Source organism: Hemicordylus capensis, chromosome 15, assembly GCF_027244095.1.
Source record: "Hemicordylus capensis ecotype Gifberg chromosome 15, rHemCap1.1.pri, whole genome shotgun sequence".
Classification (NCBI taxonomy): Eukaryota; Metazoa; Chordata; class Lepidosauria; order Squamata; family Cordylidae; genus Hemicordylus; species Hemicordylus capensis.
Window position 1 is genome coordinate 14,659,128 of NC_069671.1, and position 12,330 is coordinate 14,671,457.

At 45.4% G+C, this 12,330-nt stretch overlaps 1 protein-coding gene across 5 annotated transcripts in view; it reads right to left on the reverse strand.

Moving 5' to 3' along the window:
• Positions 1 to 785: 785 nt before the first annotated feature.
• Positions 786 to 12,330, reverse strand: part of SBNO1 (strawberry notch homolog 1) — a 32,323-nt gene continuing 20,778 nt past the window's right edge. For all 5 annotated transcript variants that reach the window (XM_053279253.1, XM_053279254.1, XM_053279252.1 and 2 more), the window contains 11 exons: positions 12,138 to 12,250; positions 11,979 to 12,050; positions 11,542 to 11,641; positions 7,849 to 7,923; positions 6,305 to 6,451; positions 5,741 to 5,835; positions 5,525 to 5,617; positions 4,720 to 4,857; positions 4,236 to 4,312; positions 2,889 to 3,082; positions 786 to 2,282 (listed from right to left, as the gene is read on the reverse strand). In XM_053279253.1, coding sequence (XP_053135228.1) covers positions 2,140 to 2,282; positions 2,889 to 3,082; positions 4,236 to 4,312; positions 4,720 to 4,857; positions 5,525 to 5,617; positions 5,741 to 5,835; positions 6,305 to 6,451; positions 7,849 to 7,923; positions 11,542 to 11,641; positions 11,979 to 12,050; positions 12,138 to 12,250 — 1,247 coding nt within the window. In that variant the 3' untranslated portion in view covers positions 786 to 2,139. The remainder of the gene's footprint in view (positions 2,283 to 2,888; positions 3,083 to 4,235; positions 4,313 to 4,719; positions 4,858 to 5,524; positions 5,618 to 5,740; positions 5,836 to 6,304; positions 6,452 to 7,848; positions 7,924 to 11,541; positions 11,642 to 11,978; positions 12,051 to 12,137; positions 12,251 to 12,330) is intronic.

Consider the following 12,330-nt stretch of genomic DNA (forward strand, 5'->3'; position numbering starts at 1 on the left):
GGGTCCACCGTGGTTGCATCTGAATGGGAGACTTGATGTGTGAGCACTGGAAGAGATTCCCCTCAGGGGATGAAGCCGCTCTGGGAAGAGCAGGAGGTTCCAAGTTCCCTCCCTGGCAGCATCTCCAAGATAGGGCTGAGAGAGACTCCTGCCTGCAACCTTGGAGAAGCCGCTGCCAGTCTGTGAAGACAATACTGAGCTAGATAGACCAATGGTCTGACTCAGTATATGGCAGTTTCCTATGTTCCTGTGACAGACCGACAGCAGACACACATACACTTGCTGGTTTACGGTACCAGCTGTATTTCATTTATACCAGAAAGCAACACTTGGGTGGGGTCAGGGTGAAACATTCCCCAGATTGGAGACACTTAAAAGGTTTCCACTTTAAGGTAGAACTCACAACCAAGTAGGATTTATCTGTTCAGAGCACACATGAGAAAGGATGAGCTAGTCTCAGCCAACCCCATTGCTCATGCTTCCACCCAAGTCGCTAATCCAAGTCACATCTCGTGCATGGGAGGCAGCAGCCAGGCCAGAACTGTGAATCATGCAGAGGTCACAGGCAGACTCCTCAAAGGACGAGTGGCTGCATGATCAGCCACTTTGCTGCAGGGCCTGTATGATCCAGTTGAGTACTGATGCAAAGCTCCTCGGTAGGCAACGTTTAGGGTGCCGGGTGCCTTCAATGGTTAAATCTGGAGGCAGAGACTCACCCCCATGCTGCAAACATGAACGCATTCCTACATTACATTTTGTAGGCTGATCATAAAGGACTCTGTTGCTTGTTAGAACAATAGGGTTTTTTTTTTTTAATTTGTTCCCTACAAGATTCTGGTATCTTGCAGTTCTGTGGACAGGTTTATACAATCTCAAATATTCAATAGTGCAACCTGTGCAAGCAAGAAGAAATGACAAACATTGTCCTTCACTTTCTTATAAACATCTACTATTATAGGCAAAACAAAACTTACCCATATTATAGATAAGTGACTATTCACATTTTTGTACATTTACAATTTTAAACAGCTCCAGGATAAACTCTACAATGTCTTACAACATAAACAGTATTCAAGTTACGGGGCAACAGGAAAAAAAAAAACAGCACATACATCGGAACCCTTGCGTGCTGCCGCCCCCCCCAATGTATAATTTACAGCTCAAGTAAGGTATTCAGTAACAAAAGAACAAAAAGAAAACCAACCTTAAAAACAAGACTAATGTGAAATGGAAGTAAATTTGCACTTAAGTTTCCAGAAACCTCACTGGAGAAAGGAAACAATTGAGAGAAGGGGGGGCAAAAGGAAAGGAATCAGGCTTTTTAAAAGCCATCCTTGTCACACACATTAGGAACACCATCAATACATTAAAAAAACTGTTTAAAATGTAAGATGTTTTCACACACACAAAAACCATGTTGCAGATTCAAATATATAACCTTGAGGAGAAAGCCAGAAAATGCAATAGCTGGGCAGACACTACTGTTAAAAAAAAAATGCCATTCTCAATGCTGCGCTGAGATAGTGCGCGCACACAACTCTCTCCAAGCTGACTTTTTGCGCGAGATCCTGCTCATGCCTGATCTGAAAACATGCACAGCCAAAATAAACGGGGAATGAACTTTTGATGCGTGGTTTGCAACTTCTAGATTTTTCATGCTGCTTTTCCATTTGTTTTTAAATAAATGTACCCTTTAAGCCGAGACCTGTCCTCACCAATTATATACCGTCTATATATGAACTCAACACACATGCAGCCGAGGACCTCTTTTGCATCCATGGCGCCGATGTACAGCATTAAACCCTGAGCACTGTATGACAAGGTGAATCGACAGCTTGTGAAGGAATTTTCAAGCCTCTTTGAACACAAGGTTGTGGTTGTCGTTAAGGAGGAAAAGAAAAATTGGAAGAACAGGAAGCACAAGAGAGCACGGCGGAATTAAAAAAAGAGATGCACGGGCCGCTGTAAAGCAATGGTTGGCTTTCAGTTTGACCACCCTTCAGGTGTCTCCACTTCCACACAGTTCTGAGAGCATGATGGAACTGAAAGTTATTTCTTTGGAATCTGTCCCTGATATATATAATATATACATATATTTTAAACGCAATGATATGCTTTTACAGCCAAAGACTCTCTTTCTCATGCATTATTGAAGTTGGTAATGCTCTGTGGGTGATGCTGCTGCCATATCTGTTGCTGTTGCACTGCAAGCTGTTGTGACTGGTCTGACGTCGAGAGGAGGTTCACGAGGGGAGACACGCAATTGGCGGGAATGATCAAGCCTGCAAGGAAGAGGAGAATGGGTCTGGATTGACACACATCCACAAACGTTTGAGAGACTACGTTGCCCCGTCTTGACACCAAGACGTAATTGCTCAGTTCAACAACCTCCCCGAACTACTTCCCCCGGAGACATCGCTGGATTTGGATCAGGGAAGTGACTTGACTAGCAAGCCAGAGGTTGCCAGTTCGAATCCCCACTGGTGTGTTTCCCAGGTTATAGGATACACCGATATCGGGCAGCAGCGACATAGGAAGATGCTGAAAGGCATCCTCTCATACTGCGCGGGAGGAGGCAATGGTAAACCACTCCTGCATTCTACCAAAGACAACCACAGGGCTCTGTGGGCGCCAGGAGTCGACACCGACTCGGTGGCACACTTTACCTTACCCAGTAATTCATGGTGGCTACTGGCAGCTCAATCCCACATGCTGAACTGTGCATATGGTCAGATGGCCCAAGGGGCGGGGGGGGGGCAGGGAACAGCTACAGGGCTGAGGAGGCTCCCTGTTCAAGCAAAGCTAACGTTTTCTTGGGAGTAAAGAACTAACTGTAGCATTTCCAGCATCCTGGCCAGAGAGGCTCTCCGACAAGCGATCCGACTCACCTACAATCCTCTGTCCATCCTCCGTCCTTAGCCGGACAATCTGCATTTTGACATTTGTACCGCTCACTAAAGCTAGAACTCCTTCCACCTTTGTCCAGACACTCAGGACTGACCCACACAGGACATAGTACGTCCGACAGCGCAAGCCTACTTCACAAACCAGGCCAAGGCCTGCCTTCTTGCAGTTGCCTCTCCTGGAAACAGAGATGGAGTTGTCCCCGACTCAGATTTTACAGTGACAAATGGAAACCGACACACAGACATACAGAGTTCTCCCCCACCTGCCTATATAATGAGAGAGTGCATTTACTTCTCAAGTTCTCAAAAGAGAGTTGTTAGTGCTAATAAAAATATTGCTGTGTACACACTCAGCTTGCAGTTCAAGAAATCCAAAAGCAATGAAATTTGTTATGGCCCCTTGCGAACTAGGCAAAGGGGCGCCTTTCAGAGCGGTCATTCTTTTACACTTAGCAGGTGGGAAACCGGCCCTATTCAATCGCAACCTCAGGCCCAACCCCAGGACAGCACCTCTCCAGTGGCTGTTGCTGACGTCTAACGTGTGTGTGTGTGTTTTGTGAGCCCTTTGGGAGACAGGGAACCATCTTTTTTTTTTAAAAAAAAATTAATGTAAACTGCTTTGAGAACTTTTTGTTGAAAAATACTATACAAATAATAGTAGTAAGCAAAGAATGATTGCCCCATACGTGCCTCTGCACATACACTCTCAGGACTTTTCTCACTAAAGTCCATTTGTATGGCCTTGCCTAAGGTAGGAGACACATGCTCCAGGATACCCTCTTGCAAAGATGGAGAATACAGCCTCCCTACCTATTCAGAGGGACTTCTATTGAAGGCTCTTGCAAATTAGGGTGAAGAAATTGTGCTCAAGTCCTTTTACTCCAGCCAAACCAAGTGGAAAGGCTAATATGTAGTTGCCACAGAGTTATTCTTCAATAACTTGGACAAAGCACACACTATCACAATTATCCTGTTATATTAGGGGCTAAAGATACCCAGGCAGCAGTTGTAGGCTTTCCCCGCACCCTGCATATGCAGAGTCTATTCCCACAGGTGATTACGGGAACCATGGAAGCATGTGGTATTCAATGCCATGTCTCCATAGTGGGGTGTGCAGGAGGACTTTGTGGTTGCAGTGCTGTGCACAGTTGTGCGACCACGCACAGAAAAGGAATCACCCAAATGCATGCTGCACAAAGCGTTCTCCATTTGCATATATGCAGACTTCTGCAACAGGACTGGCTAGGTCAATTTCTTCTCACAAAGACTGTGCACTCTGTCCTCTTGGCAGAGCAAGATTACTGCTACTCACTGAGCGGAATAACTCACCAGTAAGCATGGGTGCAAGTGTCTGCCGATGACGTGTATTGCTCTAGCCAGTGAGCCAAAGCATCTTCAGAAGGAACCTAGAAACAGATTTGGAGAGGTTACCCATTTTCTTACAAGATGCTGCCGCCAATCACACCAAACTGACAAAAGGCTCATTATTACTGTATGTATACAGCACCAACTACACATAGGGTAGTACTTTGCAGAGAAAAAGCATGCAAATACATGCGTGCCACACTGGGGCCTTGCATGTCTAGGCTTATGCTTCACACCCCTTAGTGGCACAACAAAGACGTACGTGTACACACACACACACACACACACACACACTCTCTCTCTCTCTCTCCCCCCCCCCTTCCTCCAGCCACTCTTGGCCTCTAGTAGCAATGCATTCTCAGTGGAGCTCAAATACACTAGTATAAGCCAAACACAAATGCAATATTTGGATGCTTTGCAGACACCACACCAAAAGTAATCAAGTAACCTTTTTATATTTTTTCTTGATTTCTGCATACGTTTCCAATTTGAGTTGCTTCCCAGTATTTGGCCTATGAACTAGGAAAAGCTTCTTTTTGGGATTGACTTCTTTCACCAGGATCGCCGTCTTCTTGTTATTCCGTATCTAAAGCAAACAGAGGAGCACATGTGGCAGAGGCATCACTTAAACAGCTGTCGTGATGAGGCTTTAAGCAGGCAGCCAAGATCTTGGAGAGAGAGCTCCTCTGCCCTGAAAGCAAGTGAACGAGATGACCTCACTCTGGAGGCTTTCTACTACCACTGGAGAAGTGTGCTCTTGCCTTTTATATTTGCAGTGTTTTTATACCAAACAATTAAAATATTTTCTACTGCCCATATAGTTAAATGTGCTTTACTGTACTCTGCTAGTCTTATGGATTTTTAAAAGGTACAGTCTCCTTCCTGAGGCCCCTCCCCACGCCTCAGCCAGTGCCAGCCGCCAGAAATGAGCTGGGCACATCCTCCACTTTCTGAATGAAACATAACACAATTTTAACTGAATGTGGCAGCAGTTGGGTGTCAAAGTCATACTTCGCCTAGGGCACCAAGGACCAGCCACTTATTAAGACAGATTCGCTTACTAATTTAGGAAAGGAGTGGAACTGAGGTACTTCTGTCAAAAAGATGGGATATCCATCTTAAATAAGTGTAACCAGGTTGTGTTGTACCAGATATACAAGCTAGTAAAGTTAAGATGTTTTTTACAGCAACCATATAATGACTCTACAAGCAAAAAAACAGACAGCAGGTCTGTTGAGCAAACACAGCCTCACCTGAAGCGATAAGTAAAATCCATCTTCTGGTCCCGTCTGCTCAGCCCAAATCTTGGTTGCCTCTTCCCAAGACATCCCTCTCTCCACACTTATCTGGAATAGCCATCAAAAGCAGAAAGGACACTTAACCAGAAGCTTCAGAATCACAAATTAAAAATTTCTAAGGCTTGGCGTGAACTGCTAATTTTCAAGGCATCAAGAGACAACCAGACTTACAGTATACAGTTCTACATGTCCCGAGGTAGAATATCCTGGCGTAAGAAATTTTTTAGCATCTGCCTTCCTCACTTTCTCATCTCCTGAACCCAGATCTACAAGAGGGGGAAAAGAACTGGAAGATATAATAATGTGTATGCATCAACACAGCACAATCGTTTCTCTCAGGGCTTTCCAAAGTAGGTAGGGCACCTGGGAGGCAAAGGAGTACTGCTTCCATCTGCCCCTTCTGCAACCTCAAGGGTTATCCCATGAGATGCATGAACAGTGTCAAAAGGAACTAGACCTGGGGCACTGGCAGCCGCTGCAAGCAGAAGAGAAAGACACAGGAGACACCGTGGTTTCGGGGTAGCAGGGAGGAGAGAGAAATAGCAGCAAGTCGGAAAGTTCAAGACGGGCACCTACTGAGGAACTGTACAGCTGGACTCTAGCACAAAGCTCTTAATGACTCAAAGCCTTGTCTTGTTCCTGGGAGGGTGGGCAGGGTGGGCTGGCTGGATTACTGATTGAACCTGGACTCTGAAAGGGGTTCAAGTCATACCCTACAGAGACTCTCACACTTACCTAAAATGCCCATGTCGTATCTTCCATTCTTTTTAGCATTCTGTATTACTGCGTTCAGCGTGTCTGAGAAATACTGGAATAAGGCATTCTGCTGATGCACTTCCATACCCAGAATCCGGTTTAGGAATTTCCCTATGTTGTTGTAGTCTGGAAGAGTTAAGACAGAATTCAGTTTATTACATATGCGGCATGGCTGCCTTTTGGTGTGCGGGGCAAATTAGCACCATAGCCTGACCATGGAAAGCTGCCTTTATGATCTTTCAGCTTCTTCCTGCTTGGGCTTTCATAGGGGTGGGAAAGTACAACCCTGAGAGTTTATACAGACCCCTAGGAGTGAGCAGACCTATACCCAGCTGAAAGTTGAAAAAGACAGAGTCTTGGAAGCCAGTCTGCTGGAGGGAGAAACCTCACTGAAATCACTAAGAAGTAAAAAAAGAAGAGCCAAGCTGGATTGAGCCCCAGACCTGTGCTGTCAAAAGAACCACCCAGCGAACCAGAAGCTGACATGACAGCACAGAGGACTCTGAGTAGGGACCAGTATAGTCAAATAACAGATGCATTTTCCCAGTTTTTATTTTCCATGACCTGCTCTGTTAATCACTGTTTTGAATTTGTATTTTTTTTGCTACAAAAGTAATGTTTTAAGTTGAACCAATTTTTTAAAAGTACAATTTCTTGTTAAAAAATAGCTTATTGATTGTCTCCACCCCACACCAGCACACTACTGAGGTTTGTTTTGGGGGTTGGGGTTTTTTGGGGGGGTAATTGTTGATAAATGTGAGGGGCTGTTGTAGTGGACCCAGCCATACCAAAAGTCCACCTGATGGCAGTGGTAAAAAAGTTAGGATTAGAAAGCTGTTCCTCCACGTGTGGTGGCATTTAGCACCCGTGGTAGCATGGTGGGATAGCTGTTCTTCCATACATGGTGATCGTGGTGGGAGCAGTTTCGCCACAACGTGCTAACCATTCATCCCCAATAAAGGCAATCCAACCACCTACACCAATGGGGAATTCACAGCAGTGGGTGGGACCATCTTTAATGTGCACCGAGGATATAGTTGTAAATGATCAATTGCTTGAGTAAGTTCACCTTTCTGGCAGCACCCTGCCTCCCCACGGGTCACTGCATGGTTATCAGCTGCATTATCTAGCCATGAATGGAAGGCAGGGAAGTGTAAAGCTCCTGCTTGGCCTAAAACTGTCCATCTATAGCACAGCAAGTTATTTTTAGTGTGTTGTATTTCTTTTTTAATTATACTGACAATTACTAGAATTCTGGAAGTGTGCCTTCTCGAGCAAGCATATTTGTTCAAGGAGATGTAAGCTCTTGCATTATCCTGCTGTAACACTTGCTTCTTGATCAGACTAGAACAGAGAGTGTACCTCCACCCACCCCAGGAAGGCAGCACTGCTCTCCCTCTTACTTACAACTATCACTTTTGTTTTACGTACACCTGGAGGCACGGAAAGCTCCTTACACTTTTAAGACTTGCTACAACATTCAAGAATGCCCACTCTAAAATTAGGCGTTAAAAGGACAATACCTTTATCAAGTGTTAGAATCCCAGACCGGTCTTCTACATTTATTAGGCCCACACCTATTAATCCCTGTCGAACATCTAGGAAAAGAAAGTGGTGGTTATGGGAGCTGTTGTGGATTGCATCTTTATCCTTGTGGCTTATCAAGGTATCCAAGTACTGTCCCACCAGTAAGCTTAGCATATTTTATCAAATTTTCCCCAACTTGTGTGATATCTATGTACAAAATACCTTAGTATTAATCTGTTGCTCTCACTTCCCCTGAGAGGGTTCACAAGGCTGCTAACAATGATACACTAAAACTGTGTATCAGGGCAACAAAAAAGCCCCAATTAGACCACAAGTCAGTCTACAACCCTTGCTTAATCGTATGTTATGCACCACTAAGAACTTCGGCTGAGGAGTGACTAACAAATAGTATACATAAAATAAAAATACTACCCCAAGAAACAGGCCAACAGCGAGACAGGCACACAGGTCTAGGCAAAAAAAAAGTGCCATAACCAGGCATTTATACTTCCCTGGCACACACAACTTAGAACAGATCACACAGTTTGAGTAGGAATTGTCTGAACAAACTCAATTAAGTTACTGGAGAGAGGCACATAAAGAGAGACATGGTACCTGACTGAATTGGTTCACATATCGTAAAGGCTTCTTCTGGTTGCTGGAGTCAAGGACATCTCTACAGATTATCCCCCTCACGTGCCCCAGGGCAGGACAGTTTTGATTAGCTATAAAAAAGAAACACACGCCTACTCGAGCCGGAGGGGGATAACCCTGCCCTAGTTCTTCCTGGCCAAGTTACAAAAAGTGTCATAACAATTTGTCATGCTAACGGGAAAATAATTCAGATAACCATCTAACATACAACAATGTGGAACAAAAACTGAACAAGCACAGTGAACTTTCAGTGCTATAGAAAAATGTCCATCCGGCAAAAGAATTGCATATTCATTTACAGTATATAGGAGGCTTTGACCATCTCTTGCCACAAAAACCGAGTACGCACTGCTGATAAGATGGTCTCCCAGAAATAGAGAAGGGTGCCAAGCCAGGCAGACTGAGATGTCCTTGACTCCAGCAACCAGAAGAAGCCTTCACAACAAGTGAACCAATGCTCCATTCTCAGCTGCTGGGGTCAAGGACATCTCTATGGGACATTCCACAGCTTGTGAGTCACCTAGGGAGGGAGCGCTTCTGATTAATCCTGGAGAAGCATCTGCTGCAGCACTCTTCTTCCAAATGCTGCTTGTGCTGAGGCATTACCATTACTATTTCGTAACGCCTGGTAAAGGTTGAAGGTTGCAGGTTGCTTCCACGTTATTGCCTTGCAGATTTCTTGCAATGGGGCATTTGTAGAAAAACCAACCAAGGTCGCTGCTGATCTTGTAGAACGGAGGCAAATGTGCGGAGAATGGAGATGTTGCGTCTCATAAGCCAGCGCCAAGCAGGCCTTAATCCATCTCACAATAGTCGAAGTATCTGCTCTTCCCATGGTGCTGGGAAGGAAGGGCACAGTGAAGGACAGGTTGATGACCTGTAACGGTGTTTCTTCGAGTGGTCTTCTGTGCATTCGCACATATGGGATTTGTGCCTGCACAGAGACCAGTCTGGAACCTTCTAGAGAATTAGATAGATTTTGGTGGTAATCCTGCCCCCTCTGTAGCTACTCCCTTGCCACAGTTGAAGTCACTGCCATAGCATCCAATGAAATCGCAAAAGGCTGCAGTGGGGCAGGTGGGTGGGCTGTGTGATGTGGGGGGGGTGAGCCTTCTCCCCCACCCACGGCGGCGGCATACAATTAAAAAATTGTTTTTAAAAAAGCAACTCATCCCTATTAGTCATATTTATGGTTTTAACAATCAGCACCCTAAAAATTGACCTTGGCCCCCGTGAGAAGTCACGTTCAGTTTTGGCCCAGCAGGTCATTTGAGTTGTGCATGCCTGTAGTATAGTACTAATAGATAAACTTGAAACCCCTTTATTAACTGATGGTCTGGGAAACTGCACACGAAGAATGTAGTGGTCCTTCAAACTCCACACGAAAAACTTAGCAGTCCTTGACTACAAAAAGGTTGAGAAACTCTGGTATAGGAAATCCCTGTAGAAGCAAGGGGAGCAACAGAGGCAATCCCCAATTCCAGCACCAGATGGGCTTTCAGAGCTCTCCCCCAGAACGGGAATGAAGCCTTGCGGCACGATTGTGGTGCACCTGCCTTGTAAAAGTCTTGCAAATGGCACAAGCATCAACCCTGCCTCCCTCTCCCAGGCAAGCCAGAGACACAGTGAATGCCCATCAGCAATGGGGATTTTATTGTTGCAGGATGAGCAGTGCTTTAAAAAGGCTTTTATAGCCCTCAACTTCCTGGGGAGTGGGGGCATGTAGAACCAGGCAAAATCAAAACGCAGAATGAGAAAGGTAGATAAAACTGGAGAAGGGAAGGCAAGGGCAAAATAAAAACAAAGGATAAAAGAAGGGAAGAATACTTTCCTATAAAAGAACTCCAGATTCTCCTCTAAATACACTTTCCTTTTTAACCGAAGGCTCTCAGAATGGTCTAAAGTCTGTGGTAGACAGCAAAAAACTGATGGAACAAGGCAGGACTGCAAGCGAGTAGCTACAAAGCGGGCGGGGCTACCACCAAAAGCTATCTCAACATGTGGGTCCCCAGATGTTCTTGGACTTCAACTCCCATAATCCCCAGCCCCAGTGGCCTTTGGTTGGGAATTATGGGAGCTGAAGTCCAATTACATCTGGGGACCCACACGTTGAGAATCCCTGATCTATATGATGTCAAGGTAGTTTCCAACACACTATCTGAATACCCCTGCTGACTCAGTATTCGCCTCTTAGTCTCTATGTGGCAAACCACAAGCAGCCCAGGTTGGGATGTTGTACCAGGCCTTGCACGAGTAGGTCTGTTACCGGCAGGAAACATGGCTCCATTGTCTACAGATGTAGAACTCCATGGACCATGGCCTTCTGGGCCAAAACGGTGCCACCAGAATTACACACCTGCCCGTAGAAGATGTATCCTTTTCAGCCCCCTTGCTAGCAGAGGAGTTGGTGGAAAAGCATAAAGAAGCCCCTTTGACCACTGTGTTGACAGTGCGTCCACGTCTTCTGCTTCTCTGCAAGGGAGTGTGGACTTGAACCTTGGAAGCTGTGTGTACCGAGGGGTTGCAAACAAGTCCAACACTGGCATTCCCCATGTCTGAGTCAATTGTAGGCACTCTGGCTGCCCTAGGGAAGCTGCTCTGGCCCTTACCCCTAGGCACCAGTATCATCCTGCACCCTCCTGCAAGCTCCAGAACAGGAGAAAGGAGGGACAAGAAGGTGTGGGGAGAGAAAAGCTTTGAAATGCAAGGAAAGCCGGGGGTGGGGGTGGGGAGGTAACAGAGAAAAAATAGTAAAAGGTAAAAATCTAGTTAAGAAAGGGAAATAGAAAATGAGTAGCAAAAAGAACAGTAGAGATTTCTTTGAGGCTGCCTGGAGCAATGGAGGCTCGAGTAGGCATGTGTTTCTTCTTTTTAGCCAATCAAAACTGTCCTGCCTTTGAGCACATCAGGGGGTAACCCACAGAGATGTCCTTGACCCCAGCAACTGAGAATATATACAGTTTAATTTCTCTCTACAAAATGCTCTTATTTATAAAAGTGACTCCCAAGTCATTACAAAGATGCAGTCCATCTACCTTTAAAGAACTCTCCAGGGTAGTCAGCAGGGGGAGACACAAGCGGGGAATCCAGGTTCACGATGGATTTCATGACTATCTCCAATGCATTTCGGCCATACTGTTTTAAGGGGAGGAAACAGCTACTGTAACCAACGCAAAATGCAAATATCCTTAACAAAGCAACATTTTCTAGAAAAAGCAGCTGACACTCCAATCCAGAACTTGAGTGTTCAGGACTCAAACCTGGACTTGCTTTGCCTGTCAGAATAAGTACTTCCTCTATGGTTTGTGGGGTGGGGGGGAGGAGGTGAGTGTGGCAACCCATCCTGGTTTCTGCCTCTTCCCAAGACAGCAAATACAAATGGTTCAGGTTAGAATGAGGCCAACTATTCACTTTCCAAATTGACGTGTCAGAGAGACACTGAGGCTTATTCAAAAGGATTCAATGAACTTACTTTGTTGTCAAAGTTGAACCTGCTCAGGTCTCGTGTTTCTGTTGCTCTTCTGTCACCATGAGTGAGAGCTCCCTAGTAAGAGAGAAAGTAGTTTTTATGTACAAGACAGACAATTTCCCTGGAATTCAAAAGCACCTGAGAGACATGCAACCCCCTTACCAGGCTCTCCAGTCGTTTGGCAACAATAGATGCAAATCTTTGTTCTCCTGCCAGTTCGGAAATTAGGAAGACGTACTCTGGCGCAGTAACTTGGTTGGACCGGTGAGTACGGCCTGCATATTAAGGGGGAAAACAGATTTTACTGGTTCAAGCCATTGCCACTACCTCTCAAACATCCGATGGGAAAGCAGAG